This window comes from Leuciscus leuciscus (genome assembly GCF_965113295.1).
Source record: "Leuciscus leuciscus genome assembly, chromosome: 1".
Taxonomy (NCBI): domain Eukaryota; kingdom Metazoa; phylum Chordata; class Actinopteri; order Cypriniformes; family Leuciscidae; genus Leuciscus; species Leuciscus leuciscus.
The window spans coordinates 61,130,414-61,147,861 of NC_138725.1; the positions used below are offsets into that span (position 1 = coordinate 61,130,414).

At 37.7% G+C, this 17,448-nt stretch overlaps 1 protein-coding gene across 1 annotated transcript; it reads left to right on the forward strand.

Moving 5' to 3' along the window:
• Positions 1 to 82: 82 nt before the first annotated feature.
• On the forward strand, positions 83 to 6,615 carry tmem150b (transmembrane protein 150B). The gene is made up of 7 exons (XM_082165703.1): positions 83 to 1,636; positions 3,116 to 3,199; positions 3,291 to 3,350; positions 3,859 to 3,926; positions 4,004 to 4,131; positions 5,778 to 5,955; positions 6,069 to 6,615. Exons 2-7 carry the CDS (start codon positions 3,135 to 3,137, stop codon positions 6,266 to 6,268), a joined length of 699 nt encoding a protein of 232 aa, XP_082021829.1. The 5' UTR covers positions 83 to 1,636; positions 3,116 to 3,134; the 3' UTR covers positions 6,269 to 6,615.
• Positions 6,616 to 17,448: the final 10,833 nt, after the last annotated feature.

The window sequence follows — 17,448 nt, forward strand, 5'->3', positions numbered from 1 at the left end:
GGTTGGTTGCACCAGCCATTCGTAAGTTCTTTCTTAAATTGGAACGTTAAGTCCACTCTAGAGGCTTAGTAACTACTAGCTAGTTTGTAACAAACTCTGTGCTTTATTCGGTCGCACCATTTGTTCTTAAGGCAGAACGTAACTAGTTGGTCGTAAGCTCTCCGTAAAGTAATGTGTAGTCGCATGTCACGTTACTAACAGTAAAATAAGTTTAGAAATTCATTAAGTATGATATACTTAATCGTGAATAACATAATGCGTGTTTTATATAAATGACATTCAGAAACTTTATTTGAATCAATAAATTAATACTGATACAAAAAACATTAGAAATGACATTTGATTATGACTGATTTTATTTGACATGCACAACACGGAGCGATGGGACAGATGCACACAGTGGCACGATGTTTAGGAAGGGTACGTGTTTAAGAGCCACTAACAAAGTAATATTTTCACATAATGTTCTCTCTTTTAAAATGCAAGTGGGTGCAAATGTCAGCATTATCATAATATAGCTAAAGACTTGAAGTCTGTCTAGTAAAACAAGAGCTTATTGATGCAGTTCAGTCTGTCTGCTATTTTATTCCGTAAACATTTAGTTTATACGTAGAGTTATGCTTCAACTAAGTATAGTAATATTGATGTGTAAACCTTCTGACAAACATTTTGGCCTTTGCTCTTGTATTGTGATGAGTGAAATATCAGGGGTTTCATTTTCTCCAATAGTTTAAATGAGTTGTGAATGGGGACATTGAGGTTTTGTGATCAGAATAACAGCTTTAATGGTATTACCATACAATACAATGGTATTACCATGTATACATCTTTTTTTATGGGTGTATATATTAAATAAAAAATATATCTCAGGAAATATAAACTGTAAAATTGAAATGAAAATAAATGTTTATAAGATAATCCTTAAATTGTAAAATGATGGTCTCACTTTAGATTAGGGTCCAATTCTCACTATTAACTAACTATTGACTATGACTTTTGAGTTTCAAGTTTAGGTATTGGGTAGGATTAGGGATGTGGAATATGGTCTTGCAGAATAAGGCATTAATATGTGCTTTATAAGTACTAATACACAGCCAATATCCTAGTGATATGCATGCTAATAAGCAGCTAGTTAATAGTGAGAATTGGACCCTAAATAATAAGTCCTAAAGTATTGGGAAAAAAGTTTAGGTATTTTTATGTTCCTGTCTATGAACTAGTTAATCATATACACATGGTTTTAAGTAATAATGACACTATTAAGATGTTTAAAGGTTTCCTTTACCAATATCTTAACTGGCTGTATAATAAAACTAATGAGGGAGGACACCAACAGATTATTCTCTTATGTGTAAGTTATATTGTGTCTCTTGCTATTATAACCATGGGTGTAAAAAGTTGAACTAGTACAAGACAGAGCAAAGAGTGTTTGTACTGTATTGCACGCACACCTAAATGACTCGCAATAGTCGTGCAGCTATAAATCAATTATCCTGGCGCGAAGTCCATAGTCAGGGTTTGAAACCTGTTGTACGTTTACTATAACGTCAGCTTGAACCAGTCTGGCGTTTCTCCTCTTATTCCACAGATTAACAGGGATTAATTTGCCTGCGGATACTCAGTAAATCTTCCCATGGTAAGAGTCACTTCTTATGTCATATTTCGTTCACCTTTTTAAGTTTGGTTTGAACACTTGGCCGTTTGTGTACAGTAAGTGGCTGCTCTCGATTGGCTGATTAGCCTACTTGATGAATTAAAAATAAAATAAAAATACTGACCCCAAATTTTAGAATGGTAGTAGTGTACGCTTCTTTTAGAAACTTCTTCAACTTCCTTTTGCTGACTTCAATGCCTGCTCTTTTTCTTGTAGTTAAGATTTCTCACATTTTATCATCTTAAATTGAAGATTTGTACAGGTTTTAAAGTGAATTCTAGGCAAAGTTGTGGTTGTGTTGTCTTTTCTGTTGTCAAAATAATGGATATCTTGACATAGTGGTTCAGGTTGTGTGTTTGACATCTCAATAGATGCTACTGGTATAAGAAATAATTGGTATATAATGGTATAATGAAAACAGTTTTACAGGATTTTAAACATCTGAAGTTATAGTGGGAACAGTTTCCAAAAAAAAAAAAAAAAAAAAAAAAAAACCCAAACCCTGAGAGCAAATGTCATTGCTGCTGGCCTGAGAAAATAATGCATGAGAAACAGACAGTAGCCTAATATTAATTCCCACTGAAGCTGTAAACCGTAGTCTCAATATCTGCATACCAGACTTTGCCATTTAAAGAAAAACTGGCTGATGTACAGCTTGGAAAAGTGCTGAAAGAGAATTTGGTTTTGAGGTTTTAACAGTCAGTAAAGACAATTTTCATTTCTTTAGATGGTTGTTCAGAATAAAATACCTGTTGAGCTTCAACACCACTATGTAACCAGGTCTGGTGTGTGGAGAAAAACGTGAATCTCCGCTGCTTCTGATAACATTGCTGGGGTTGTAAAAATCGAAGCATATATTTGCTAACTCTGTTTATCTAGAGCTGCTTTCTGATTAACAGGTTCCCTATACAGGCTTTTGTTATTCAAAATACATGTAATATATTGTTTCATATGTAAATGTTTATGGAATATATCCACGTTATATTAAAATGTATGAAATATTAATTTATTAATATAATGTGATGTTTAACATGAAAGTCTTGATAATGCCGTTGTAACGGTCACATCTTTATTTCCTCAAACAACAACATCTGAGGTGAATTAATCTGAATACAAACGCCAGGCACTTGCTTCTTTTGAACTGCATTTAGTTCAGTTTAGTGCAGTAGCCTAACAAGGTTGTGCTAAAATATAGCCTACCCTCTGACTGAATGATTGCTAAATTTCCCTGTGCATTTCCTGTGATGTGATGATTGTATATGCCTACACTTGTTCTCAGTGCCGTTGTTGCATTTTAAACTGGCTCACGTAAGATGGTCGAATATGCTGTAAATGATTCGTAGGGAACAGTTAGGTCATTGGAATGTTTGTTTGGTCACAGTGATGAAGGGATTTTAAATGTTATAAATGCTAATAAATGTGATTTCATAATTGGTAAAGAGATACATGATCTATCTACAGGTGATCTGATTGGTCTATCATGTGGGTGTGGGCGTTACTCCCTGTCATTCTGGCAGTGTTTGGAACAATTGGACTTTGGGTTGTGTGAGTATTTCTTTCAGTTTCGCTCACTCTTTACAAAATCGTCTTTGTTTTGTTGTTGTTGTTTACTCTTTCTGTACTTGTTTGTGTGCAGGTATGCCATTGCAGTGTCCAATAACACTGTTAACATAACTGCAAAATTCCCTTACATCAGGTTTGTACCTTTTAAGTGGAGTTTCTTGAGTAGTTGTACTTGACTAAGATTAAGTATTATTTTTTAGGAATTTGTACTTTGGTTGAGTATTGAAACTGAATACTTGGTACATGATTACATTTACAAAGCACAAATTATACCTTCTACTCATTGCAAGACTTGGAGGCTCATTTAGACTTCCAAGTACAAAGTGCATGTGAGTCATCATGATTTAAATCTTCCATTACTATGTTCAATTTACTGATATTACAGCACAATCTCCAATCTCTGACATTGGTGTAATCTGGTGTAAAAATCTGGTGTTTTCTTAGTGTTATTGTAGTAATGTTGAATCTCATGAATCATTTCTGAATTTGCAAAAGTCATTCCTGATTGTAATCGATATGCTGCCTACCCAAAGATTCACACCCATACTACACTGCCCAGCAGAGCACAGCATACAAGAAGATACTAGCTAAGATTCCCTGATTAAAAGAAAGAAATAATATATGAATATTGTTTCCTTCAGCACATGTGGCTCATACAACCCCCAGAGCTGCCTGTTTTCTCAGATCTGCAATATTTGCTGTGTTTTGGGTGAGTCCCTGTCATCTCATTTTGAAAACAGGCCTCCTGTACTGTACCATCTGCGTAACCTCTTTTTCTTTCTTTAGCTCTGTGGATTGTCACTATCAGATTTCAACAGATCCGGGACTTGAGTTGTGCGTCTCGTTTAAATACAGCCGGTCTGGTGCTTGGCTTCATCTCTAGCATTGGCATTTCCATTCTAGGAAACTTCCAGGTACAGTTGTGTGTGAAGAACGACTGGACGTTACTTGATTACTTGTGAATTGTGTTGGGCTTATTTGTGTTTGCTCTTGCATTAAAACCCTGATATACTCTTAAGCAGAATCAAAGAACAAACTGGTGTCATTTCAGAGCCTTTGTCTCTGTCCCAAATGGCACACTTCATGTGCTCTTACGGTCTTGTTGACTTACAAAAGCTGAGTAGTAGGGGTTTCCATCCTCTTTTTCCCGGACATGTCCGGCCGTCGAGATCGTCAAAAATGTCCGGGATACGGCTTTTGCTTTCTGCAGTCGCCTTTCATTGTTTACATGCACACCTTTTGTTTCAATCTAACTGAATTCATTCCGATTGGTGAATCTGAATGTAGTGTTTACATGAACGCAAAACAAGTGATCGGTTGATGTGCGTTTTAACATTGCTAAGAAAATTCCCGCTCCTCCGTGAGAGATACGAGACCAGTGCGGGTAAAAAGGATAACTATAATGTATGGCGGAATAGCACTTGGGAGCACTTCGACTCGGCGCAGTAAAAAGTCACGTTGGTTCCAATGACAGAAGTGAGAGGGAGAGGGGGAGAGGATTTTTCAGGAGTGATGATATTACTGCGCCGAGTCGAAGTGCTCCCAAGTGCTATTCCGCCATACATTATAGTTATCCTTTTTACCCGCTTAGAAAAGCGCCACGTTTTATTTTGTGTCACCATACTTGGTCGTGTAACTACTCGTGTAACTGTATTTAAATAGGGAAAACGTGGAGGTGTTTGGTCGCTTCTAGCTTCATCTCTGTTTGGATCCTAATGAATGAACTGGGCTAAGCAAAGTGCTATCAAAGTGTCGCCGCGCCATGGCGATTGAGTGCACGCACTGAGACGAGAGAGGTATGTATCAACTCGTCTTAGTTAAGGGAATAACATAGTTTAATATGAAAAAACGGTGGAGTGTTCCTTTAAAGAACGCGACACACACGTCTCCCAGACATCCTGTAGAATTCAGATTACAACTTCGAAACTCCCGAAGTGTTTCCAATGTTGTGTGCCTAATGCATCAGACGTTTAGCCAATGGTTTGTGGGCGTGACGTCTGAGGCTGAGACTACAGTAGGAGTGGCTCTGAGGCTCCGTGGATAATATATTCTCGGGTTAATTTCTTCTGTTCAGTCCGTTGAGATCAGACGCGAGTTTTAACATTATAGTATAGTAGAGAGCTGCTTTATAGTAGAAATTGAAATGAATTTAAAGCGAGACTGACACTTTCATGTTTAATATTGTAAAGCTGCTTGCTTTAAAGCAATATGTTGTTATGTGCTTGTAAATAAACATGACGTGACTTGGCTGGAGATGCGAATTGCAGAGCTTGTGCAAACATATCCACATCGCTATGATCAGATGCTTTCTCACCGCTGCCAATTTTGTTGTGTATTGCGTTATTGAGAGGAAAGCGAGCACGAGCAGCACATACAGTATTTACATATTCATCTAAATCCTGCTCTCAGCAGGAGATATTCGCAAACAGTATACCAGTGAAAAGGTGTTTTGAACTTCTTTTAACCACTAAACGATGAATGAAAAAGAATGTTGATGTATAATCAGGGCCTTTATTTGCTATAAATGCATGATTATGTCCATATGTGTGTGTCCATTTAGCAATCTGTATTGAAGGAGGTTCATCTGCTTGGGGCGCTCCTGGCCTTCTTCCTGGGTTTGGCTTACTTCTGGGTCCAGACGTGGCTTTCATACTACAGCCCGCCGTCACATGACCGCTGGTGGGTGGTGCCTGTGCGTGCCATCCTCTGCAGCCTGTGTACTTGTTTAGTCATCTGCAGTATCCTTCAGCTCTTACAGACAATACAATTAATAACTGAAGTGAGTTCTGAAATGAGTGCGTTTTCACTACACTTTATTCATTTTGTTGTCCTTAACCTTCTGTCTTCTCAGTGTTTGCTCTCCATAGCACAGGGTTTCCCTCTGAAGCTGCCATGTGTGAGTGGGCTCTGGTCATGTGCTTCTTTGCGCTGTTTGGGATTTTTGCAGCAGAGTTCAGACACATTGACTTTCACAAGCTCACCGTACAGAAGAAGGGGATGAAAACCGCCAGTGATGCTAATGGTGTGTGGACATTACAGGAGATTCACTGAGGGAGAGCTGGCAAGTTGTGGCTGTGGTAATCGGGAACAAACTCACCATATAATATGGACACAACATTGGACTATAACCTGCACAACTTTGCTCAATGCACAAATACACACACAATATAAAACACTCCCATTTTATACCACGTTTGGAGAGGAACTGTTCAAATCCCGATTTTTCAGTATAAATTATTTTGTAGAAATGATTCATGAGTGAATTCATGAGCAACATTGTTTACATGATATATGTATATACCTTAAGATGATTATAGTGTGTAATGTGAGAGGATGGTATCAATGTAATATTCCACTTGTTAATGTTATTGCAGTACAACAAACGGTAATACCTCAAACCAGATCTCTTTGGTCTTTTTTTGTAGCCTTAATGACTTTATTTGCATAATGTTATTAAATATATTCTGTTATAAATAATTTAATTTTGTCTGACCATTATCAAAGAAAGCTGTTATTGAATATACATAAACAAATTTGACAATATTAATAATTGCTGAGTTACAGTCTACAAAGTGAGTATTTAAAGCAAACAAATATGATGGTATGGTACTCTTTAACTGTTCAGTAATTCACTTGTTGTAGTACTAGTATAAAGTCGGCATAAAACGGAAGTTGCGATAGACTTTTCCATATTGTAACATATGTCCAAGTGAAACGGCTTCTCGAACAAGAAAAAATTTAGGGGAATTTGAAATTATGGTGGAAAAACTGCATTACCCATGATTCTGTACAGATAATACCACCAATTAGAGAGTCAAAACAAGAAGCAAAACGTGGCAAACGATTTCTTTAGCTCCGCCCACTTCCATGCAGCACCGCAAATTATGTAAACGAGTCTTCCTAGCCCTCAATATATATAATCAACAATTATTTTCTATACGTTTTTAATTTGATTATGCAATGCTTCATGGGATTGTAGTTCTTTCCCTCACTAAAGTTAAGTACACAGTCTTGAACCTTTGTATTTTCTTCAAGTAAAATAAATCTAAAAGTACTTTTTTTTTTACAAACATTAAGTTTGTATTGTTATGATTCCCCTCGTTGTTGGTTGACATGGTTCATGGCTTATAACGTTTTAACAAAGACTTATAACAAAGAAAAAATCCCTACCAGAACCAATGCCACTGAAAAAGTGGGTGGACACTGTGGCACTGTGATGTCATGTGACTGACAGGTTGTCCCGCCCTTAAACCAGGAAACACGTATTCAAAGATGGGAAGAAATGTCACTGCAAAAGGAAGGTGTAAGTTATTTTGATTTCTTTTTTCTTTTTAAATGATGTGGATGGATAAATCATTTATAATAGATACCAAAAAAAAAAAAAAACTACAAATAAATTGTGAATGTTGATTTCATGGTGACTTTTTTACAGTCTATGCTTTAAATGTAATGAAAGAGCATTTACACAAAGTCGACACCAGAGAGTGCTCTAGGCCTGAGGCTAGTTGTCTCACTTGTTTGCATGTGTTCAGCTCACAGGTACAATGTATATTGTTTTAGAAAGCCACCTCCAAATAGTGTTATTTTATTATACATTTTAATTTAGGTTTAATGTGAAAATGAGATATACTTAATTACATCTCACTCATATGGTAGATTAATCGAATGGCACAATCTGTGCTGTTGTCATGTGTAAGTCAATGAAATAAGCATGTGAATTTGGACACAACAGATTAGTACATGATTTTCGGATGGGAAACACTGTAGAGAGCAGTCTGTGCGTCTCAGGATGACATTCTTTCACATACTACACATTGCTCTCAATGGGTGGGGAAAAAACACAGAGAACAAAAAAGGAGAGAGGGACACAAGGGGGCAAATTAAGGGAACTTAAAGGCATGTTGAAAAGTCCTGGGAATCAGTTATTTCTTTCTCTTTTCTATTTTAATATCCTTTCATGTTCCGTGTTTTTCTAAAAGCTGAGCAATCTCCTTTGAATATCTGCTTATTTTTTTTGACGTATTTTTGGCATATAGGGTCAACTGAATAATGCTCTCATCTAAACACTGACGTACTTGCCGCAAAAGCTTTAATGTAAGATACAGTTGGTATGTTATTCAAAACCGGTAATGTGAGGTCGAGCAAACTTTGAATTCACTGGTAGCTTGTGAAGTTTCTCAAGATAAAGTCAATTAAAATTTGCAATGAAAAAAATAAAATAAAATCAAGGATGAGAGATCAATAAGAAGTTGCATTATTTATTGCAAACTAATAATTCAAGTTTGGTGAACTTTGACCTGCCAATTTGTATATTGAAAAGATGTTTGGCCAATAATGGGTCTAAACATCACAGACTGATCTCTTCGTTATAATATAGTATTAATAATTATAAAAGATTAATCAGTGCACATCACTATTTTGTTTAATTCGTGTGCTCTTGTAATCTTGAATACAAATATCTTCCCCTCCCTCTTGCAGCTCATCTTTTCTCTTCTCTGATGATGTGTTCACTGGCGTGAGGGCGGGGCAACCTGTCACCTGCATGACATCACAGCAATAGCAAACCACAACCAACCAATCAATTTCCGATAGACAAAATCAAGTCCCGCCCTACATTTCTTTTCTTGTTCGAGAAGCCGTTTCACTCAGATATACAGTACATCACAAGGGAAAAAGGACTATCAAAACTTTGTTTCATGCCACCTGAAATGTTGCTGTCATATATTCTTGGCACAGTAATGTCACACGCTTAAAGCCTAGTGTGAACGCACCTTTTCTCCCCTAGCCAACCAGACAGTGTCCCAGACTGCCATCCTTATCCACCATGAAATTCACACATGGCATCTCTGTGACCTTTTAAGTGACTTGAACAGACATTTAATTCAGAGGCAAAGCCAAAGGGCTCTGGTGTTAGATATGGGGTAAGTGCTGTGTTTGGCTAAAGGGCATGAAGTCTGGCTGGCTCTTATGTAATGCCTCTGTGAGTCTGTATCAAGCGTGCATTTGTTCTATCTTTGTTTTAAAAGCGCAGCAGGCCGCAGGTCCACCGTGCCTTTCACCTCGGCCGTAATCTCTGTTCACGCCTGCGTTATTCCAGATTATTCTTATCCCTTGCAAAACTCCTGCTGCGCAACAATAGCACTACCGTACTATCTGCAAAGCAAACGGCCTGCCTGCCACCTCGTACACACACAGCTTATCAGCGAACAGCCAAATCCTGCCCTGAATGACAAAGCAAGAGTACGGAAGAAAGCGAGTTGGTTCGACGAGTTTAAAATGTTCCAGCTATGAGGGCAGGAGCACAACAGAGGCATAAAATCTGATTTAGGCCTAAAAATCTTAATCTCCTCTCCATAATCTAACAGGTCTGGAATTCCCCCAGCTGTTAGGAGAGAGGGAGCGAGGGGGCAAAAGTCGTGCCGCTGTATCCAGCGAGTGGGCATCTCTAGTCATGATCTCATCCCGCAGTGCTGGCACTCTCAAGCGGAGAGCTGCCCTTTTCCTCAAAAATGCCAAGCGCACCACATTCCTACACACACTCTGAAAAGTCCCTAATCGCTGAGATACACATTCAAACGGCCCGTTTGCCCTCTCTTAGAGAACAATCAGACAAGACTTAATTATATAATTATATGCGATCCACCCGCACACAGACCGACACACTTCGGGATGTTTGTGACTGTGCACAAGGTTTATTCGACGAGAGGAGATTGCTATGCTCAAACAGAAAAGATCTTTATCAGAGGTTATTAAGTGTCTCTGTGTGATTCTCTGAGTGTTATTCTATATACAGTATGTTACACTTAAACATGCTGCAGTGATGTAATTGTGTATGCCATCCTAGAAGTTAGCATCATCCTGGTTCACACGACAAAAACCCAATTGGATTTTTCCATTGGCTTTTGGGTTATTGCAGAAAATAAGCTCTGTGCACAACATTGATTCTTACATGTTTTATTAAGATTTTTCACTAAGGAACAAAACTTGTAGCCTAAGCTCAAGGTTGCCAATAAAAGAACAACTTTTCGGATTTTTTTCAATCTACAAGTTGGAAAGTTTGAGTTAGAATGCTATAGACAAGCAAACGCAAGCAAACTAGTGAGTAGGTGAGTTTTTTTTTCTTGGAAGTGATTGTTTACTTTCCCTTGACAACCTCTGTAGTCCCATTTAGCCACTTGTTAGCAACTAATGCGTTAAAGGTTTAAAAAACATGAGTGGGGTATTACTGATGCAATTTATTTTATAGATTATATTTTGAGCTTGAATAACCACAGATTTAATTTCAGGTATTTAACCTAAAACCATTCAATAAACCCAATGAATTCAGGACAATGCAACCAAGTGCAAAGATGCTAACTTGTTTCTGGGTTTTATGCCTCTGAAGCACTCGATTCATTCCTCTCTGTTTTCACTCACTCCACAAATCTGGTAACTTTCTTTTTGTACCCTTTCTCGAGGCCCCAAAGCTTCTGCTGTCTGGGCGCTTGCCCCTTAAAAAAATTCCCACCTCCCAGTCCAACACAATACCTCTCCTCTCTGAGGACTTCAGTTTAGCTGTTCCCAACTCACCTCAATTGAATGTAGTGCATCTCAACTCAAATTCAAATTGAACTCCGCACATCCCATCCCAACTCAAATCAACTAATCTCATCATTGTCTCATCATTGAATTTCATCTCAGACCAATCTCATCTAATCTCATCATTGTCTCATCATTGAATTTCATCTCAGGCCAATCTCATCTAATCTCAATATTGAATCTCACCACAGGCCAACTCAAGTTAAACTCAACTCAAGTGACCTCATCTGAACTCATCTCATTTTGTCAAATCTACTCAAGTCCACTCGTCTCAACTTGAGTCCACATTTTTCAAGTCAACTCATCTCATTTGAGGTCATCTCATCGTCAACTCAAATGAAATGTTCTCATCCCAAGTCATCTCCATTTAAAGGGATAGTTCACCCAAAAATGAAAGTTCTTTCATTTACTCATCCTCATATTACAAACCTGCATGATTTTTTTTTCTTCTGAACGCAAAAAGAAGATATTTTGAGAATTTCCATGGGCTCCAGTGTTGTTTGGACCCCAACATTTATCAAAATATCATCATTTTGGGTTCTCCAGAAGAAAGAAATGCATACAGGTTTGGAACGACATGCAGGATGAGAAAATGACAGAATTACATTTTTTGGTTGAACCAAATTATTTCAGTTCATCTCAATTCAACTTATTTCAATTCATCAAGTCAACTCAACGGATCTCAAGTCTTCTAATGTCATGTCCTCACAACTCAGCTCAACTCCACATAAAGGAAGAGGTATATTGTGTTGGACTGGGAGGTGGGGATTTTTGGGGTCAAATACTCAGACAGCTATGGGGGTGCATTGAAAGAGAGAAAAGGGAGTGGGTGAAAAAGAGAGAGTTAAATATGGTAAAATGCACAGGATGACAATTATTATGATCGTTGGCGTATGGATAGAGATAATCACGCATAGCCACAGACATTTATGACCTCTGTGACTGATAAAGATCCTTTCTGCTCACCCACACGCAGATGAGACTGCATGCCGCTGTTGACTGCTGGCTCGCTGTCAAATCTCCCAGTATGTATGTATTCCTCTGTAGGGCACTTATCAGGACACAACAAGCTTTTATCATCACATTTGAACTTCAGAGCAGTGTAGAAAATATTTAAGTTCAGTTCAAACTCCGCTCACTAAACTGAATCTCTGCCTTTCTCCTTTTTCTGTTTTTTGTTGGTGCAATAAACAATAATTACCCACTGAGGGCAGAATATGGGTGTATCTGAGTAAGATATTCCTTTTTAAACATCTAAAGCTCCTGGCTTCTCTGGCTTGGTTGAAGCAGTCATGTGGTTCATCAAAGTCCTCTGGCTAGATCGGGCTCTTGTTTAGTGGTAGACACAGGGTGAATGTGTGCTTTGAAACGTCTGTGCCTCAGGCTCTTTGCGTTTATGTTTGATGTGTGGCATGGCGGTGGTTTCACATGGATCTCAGTGGCTTTAAGATGAGCACATTTGGCTTTCTGGGAAAATGGAGCAGTTCAGAGTAGTTTTACATTTCGGCATGTTGTACTGTCCTGTTCCTGAGAATGTGGATGGTCAACAGGTGTTACTGTCAAACATGAAAAACATGCATTCTATACTTTTTTGTAAAACATGTAAAATACTTTAAAGGAATAGTTCACCCAAAAATGTAAATTACCCCATGATTTACTCACCCTCAAGCCATCCTAGGTGTATATGACTATCTTCTTTCAGACGAATACATTCGGAGTTATATATAAAAAAGTAATTGCTCTTCCAATCTTTTTAATTGTAGTGAATGGCGGTCCTGATTTAAAAAAGTCCAAAAAAGTGCATCTATCCATCATAAAATTAATCCATATGGTTCCAGGGGGTTAATAATTTTTTGGACTTCAAAATCTCGCCCCCCATTCGCTACCATTATAAAGCTTGGAAGAGCCAGGATATATATATTTTTTTTTTATATAACTCCGATTGTGTTCATCTGAAAGAAGAAAGTCATATACAGTGGGGAGAACAAGTATTTGATACACTGCCGATTTTGTAGGTTTTCCCACTTACAAAGCATGTAGAGGTCTGTAATTTTTATCATAGGTAGTCTTCAACTGTGAGTGACAGAATCTAAAACAAAAATCCAGGGAATCACATTGTATGATTTTTAAGTAATTAATTTGCATTTTATTGCATGACATAAGTATTTGATACTTAATTTTTGGTACAGAAACCTTTGTTTGCAATTACAGAGATCATACGTTTCCTGTAGTTCTTGACCAGGTTTGCACACACTGCAGCAGGGATTTTGGCCCACTCCTCCATACAGACCTTCTCCAGATCCTTCAGGTTTCGGGGCTGTCGTTGGGAAATACGGACTTTCAGCTCCCTCCAAAGATTTTCTATTGGGTTCAGGTCTGGAGACTGGTTAGGCCACTCCAGGACCTTGAGATGCTTCTTACGGAGCCACTCCTTTGTTGCCCTGGCTGTGTGTTTTGGGTTGTTGTCATGCTGGAAGACCTAGCCACGACCCATCTTCAATGCTCTTCCTGAGGGAAGGAGGTTGTTGGCCAAGATCTCACGGTACATGGCCCCATCCATCCTCCCCTCAATATGGTGCAGTTGTCCTGTCCCCTTTGCAGAAAAGCATCCCCAAAGAATGATGTTTCCACCTCCATGCTTCACGGTTGGGATGGTGTTCTTGGGGTTGTACTCATCCTTCTTCTTCCTCCAAACATGCGAGTGGAGTTTAGACCAAAAAGCTCTATTTTTGTCTCATCAGACCACATGACCTTCTCCCATTCCTCCTCTGGATCATCCAGATGGTCATTGACAAACTTCAGATGGACCTGGACATGCGCTGGCTTGGCTCATGTGTGCGCTGCAGGATTTTAATCCATGACGGCGTAGTGTGTTACTAATGGTTTTCTTTGAGACTGTGGTCCCAGCTCTCTTCAGGTCATTGACCAGGTCCTGCCGTGTAGTTCTGGTCTGATCCCTCTCCTTCCTCATGATCATTGATGCCCCACGAGGTGAGATCTTGCATGGTGCCCCAGACCGAGGGAGATTGACCGTCATCTTGAACTTCTTCCATTTTCTAATAATTGCACCAACAGTTGTTGCCTTCTCACCAAGCTGCTTGCCTATTGTCCTGTAGCCCATCCCAGCCTTGTGCAGGTCTACAATTTTATCCCTGATTTCCTCACACAGCTCTCTGGTCTTGGCCATTGTGGAGAGGTTGGAGTCTGTTTGATTGAGTGTGTGGACAGGTGTCTTTTATACAGGTAACGAGTTCAAACAGGTGCAGTTAATACAGGTAATGAGTGGAGAACAGGAGGGCTTCTTAAAGAAAAACTAACAGGTTTGTGAGAGCCGGAATTCTTACTGGTTGGTAGGTGATCAAATACTTATGTCATGCAATAAAATGCAAACTAATTATTTAAAAATCATACAATGTGATTTTCTGAATATTTGTTTTAGATTCCGTCACTCACAGTTGAAGTGTACCTATGCTAAAAAATTACAGACCTCTACATGCTTTGTAAGTAGGAAAACCTGCGAAATCGGCAGTGTATCAAATACTTGTTCTCCCCACTGTACATCTAGGATGGCTTGAGGGTGAGTAAATCATGGGGTCATTTTCATTTTGGGTGAACTATCCCTTTAAGCTTCACATATTGCACAGAACAGATGGCTATGTTGGCTCGACAGGGAACAGATTGTGTAAAACAATTTTGCTCCATAAATTAACCATTGGTTTAAAAAGCTTGCTTAATATAACCTTTTAATAGGTTAAGATCTAAAACCATTAATTTCAGTGAAAAATTACCCTGTATCTGATTGCAAAACCAAAAGTAAAAGTCCAAATAAATGTTCATCCATTCTCTGTGATAACCTTTGCAAGACGCCACGGTGTGGTTGAGACCTTTTTCTTTGAATACTGTGACCTTTTTCCCAGACCAGATGCCTTAAGGAGCAGCTACTGGAAATCTCAAGCATGTTAGATATTATAATGAAGAACTATGATGACATTTCAAACCCTGCTGGTGGGACATAGGTTCTAAAATTAGGCCCAGGTGTTGTGTCTACACGGTAAGTATAATTTCAGTAAATTAGGTACAGTTTATTTAATTTTTTAATTGAAAATTTGTTTTGTTTTTTGTCCCCATTTTCTTAATGATGGTTGCTTGTTAGATTGTAAAATCATAAAAGTCAAGGCAGACTATACGACACACAATCAGATTTAAAATATACATCTTGACAGCACTGAAGGGAGCTCAATCATGTCACATTCTGACATCGCAATATTAACACAAGAAAATGAAATGGTGCTGCACCATCTGAAGTAAGATCTGTTAGCAATATTTGGTTGTGGAAAACAAAAAGCTCACTTGGGGTGTCTGTCGTATGGCTGTCCGAAAGAGTGAATTTGTGGACTACTCATTCTACTCAAAGCAAGGTAATGTTTATTTATGTTGCATATCATATAGACAAGATGGTACTAATATTAATAACTTTTTATATTTGCTCTGTACTTATTGGCTCTTAATTAGACGGCAGTCATGGGAGTCACACAGCAGGACTGAACAGCTAAGATTCATCACAAAGGCATTTAAACAGCCATTGGTGAGTATTTCATACTAAATGATTGCAGATTTTGCCTCATGACTAAATAAATTAATTCACGGTTCATATAAGAAAAATATGGTCAAAATCCTTTAGGGTTGATGTTTTTTTGACACACATTGGCCTTTTCGAAACATACAACTGATTGGTGCATGTCAGGTTTTTCATTATCTCGTGATATTTTGTACCAACGACATGCAGCATTAAATATGGATGCATTTTAAGTCTATCATGATGATTCATCATCAAGATATCCAGTCCCAGAACAAACCCCTGGGATTGTTGGAATATGGAGCACAGCTCTCCCAGGCTACAAACCGCTCACGTCATACAGACTTTCCTCCTTGTACTAAAAAAGACAAGCTCCACTCTTATTAGCCGACTGCAAGTCCACTGAAGGATGATGTTGAGAATAATGGAAGAGAGGTCTGTGTGTGCTGACCTTTCCGAGCTAAACTTGGCCTGCCGGTGTGAATGCGCTCCTAGGGTCTATTGTGTTCACAGCCGTTATCATTGTATTGCAGTTTCCTCTGTTCGAGAGAGAAGAAAGGGAGAGAGAGAGCACGATAAAGCTGGTGTTGAATCTTAGACATGCTGAGGTTGTTAGAAATCTGGAAACATAATTGATATTAACGAGACCATTTTTAGATTCCTGAGGAAGGTTGAATTGGGCAGGTTAGGTTCACCCAGTTCCTGATTTGGGCCAATATTTTCTATCTGTTAGTTTTATCATTTAGACGATGTTCTTCCAGAGCGCTCTTTGGCCAGTTCTATGTAGGACACTTTTGTGCCAAGGGGTTCTGGGAAGACTGTAGAGAAATAGATGGTACATTTAGAAATTAAAATGAATTGATTTAGGATGTTTTATTTTATTTTATTTTTTATGTTTGAATCTGCTTGTACTAATTGAGTGCCTTGGCAATTTAATGAAACAGCAGCTTTATTAGGAATTTCTCTTAAAACTTACAATTTATCATTAGAAAAATGAACTGAGATGTTCCTTTGGATAAAAGCATCTGCTAAATGAATAAATGTATTAGGTAAACTAACAATGAACATAATTATTACAGCATTTATTAATCTATAGAGTTCATTTATAACTATACTACCATTCAAAAGTTTGGGGGTCTGGTTTATTTGTTTTTAAGTGAAAGTGATAGTATATTTATAATGTTTAAGCATTTAAGCATAATAAGCATTTATAATGTTACAAAAGATTTTGATTTCAAATAAATGCTGGTGTTTTTTTTTGCTTTCTATTCACCAAATAATAAAATGTATCACTGTTTCCAGAAAAACATTACGCAACACAACTGTTTTCAACATTATAATAATAAATAATAATAATAATAATAATAATAATAAGCACCAAATAATCATATTAGAATAATTTCTGAAGGATCACATGATAACAGTTATTTTAAATTGTAATCATATTTCACAATGTTACTGTTTTTACTGTATTTGATGACATAAATGCAGCCTTGTGAGAATATAAGACTTTCAATAATGTAAAAAAAAAAAAAAAATCTTACAGACTCCAAACTTTTGAACAGTATAGTATCCAATCATTCACTGTACATCAATGGAATACATCAATTTATCATTTCTATAATGTTAGAAATGTGTTTGCATTTAAAAAAATTAATAAAAAAAGTAACATTAAGATTAATAAATACTGTAAACGTGTCCTTCATTATTTTCTGATACCTAATGCATTAATGTTAATGGTCAATCAGTCAATCAATCAATCACTGAATCAATATTTATTTATAGAGCACATTTAAACACTACCGAGGTTGACGAAAGTGCTGTACAATGAGTAAAATAACCACAATGAATTAAAAGGGAACAAGAAATAAGAAAAAAAACAAAATAAGCAATAGTAAGACCCAAAATAATATACTTAAGGAATGTTAAAGGCCAGGGAGAATAAATATGTCTTAAGATAGGAGTTAAAAGCAGTGATGGATAGTGCATGTCTAATGTAAAGAGGAAGGCTGTTCGGTCTAGCAGTTGCGAAAGCGTGATCGCCTCTATTTTTGAGTTTAACTCGGGACAGTGAGTA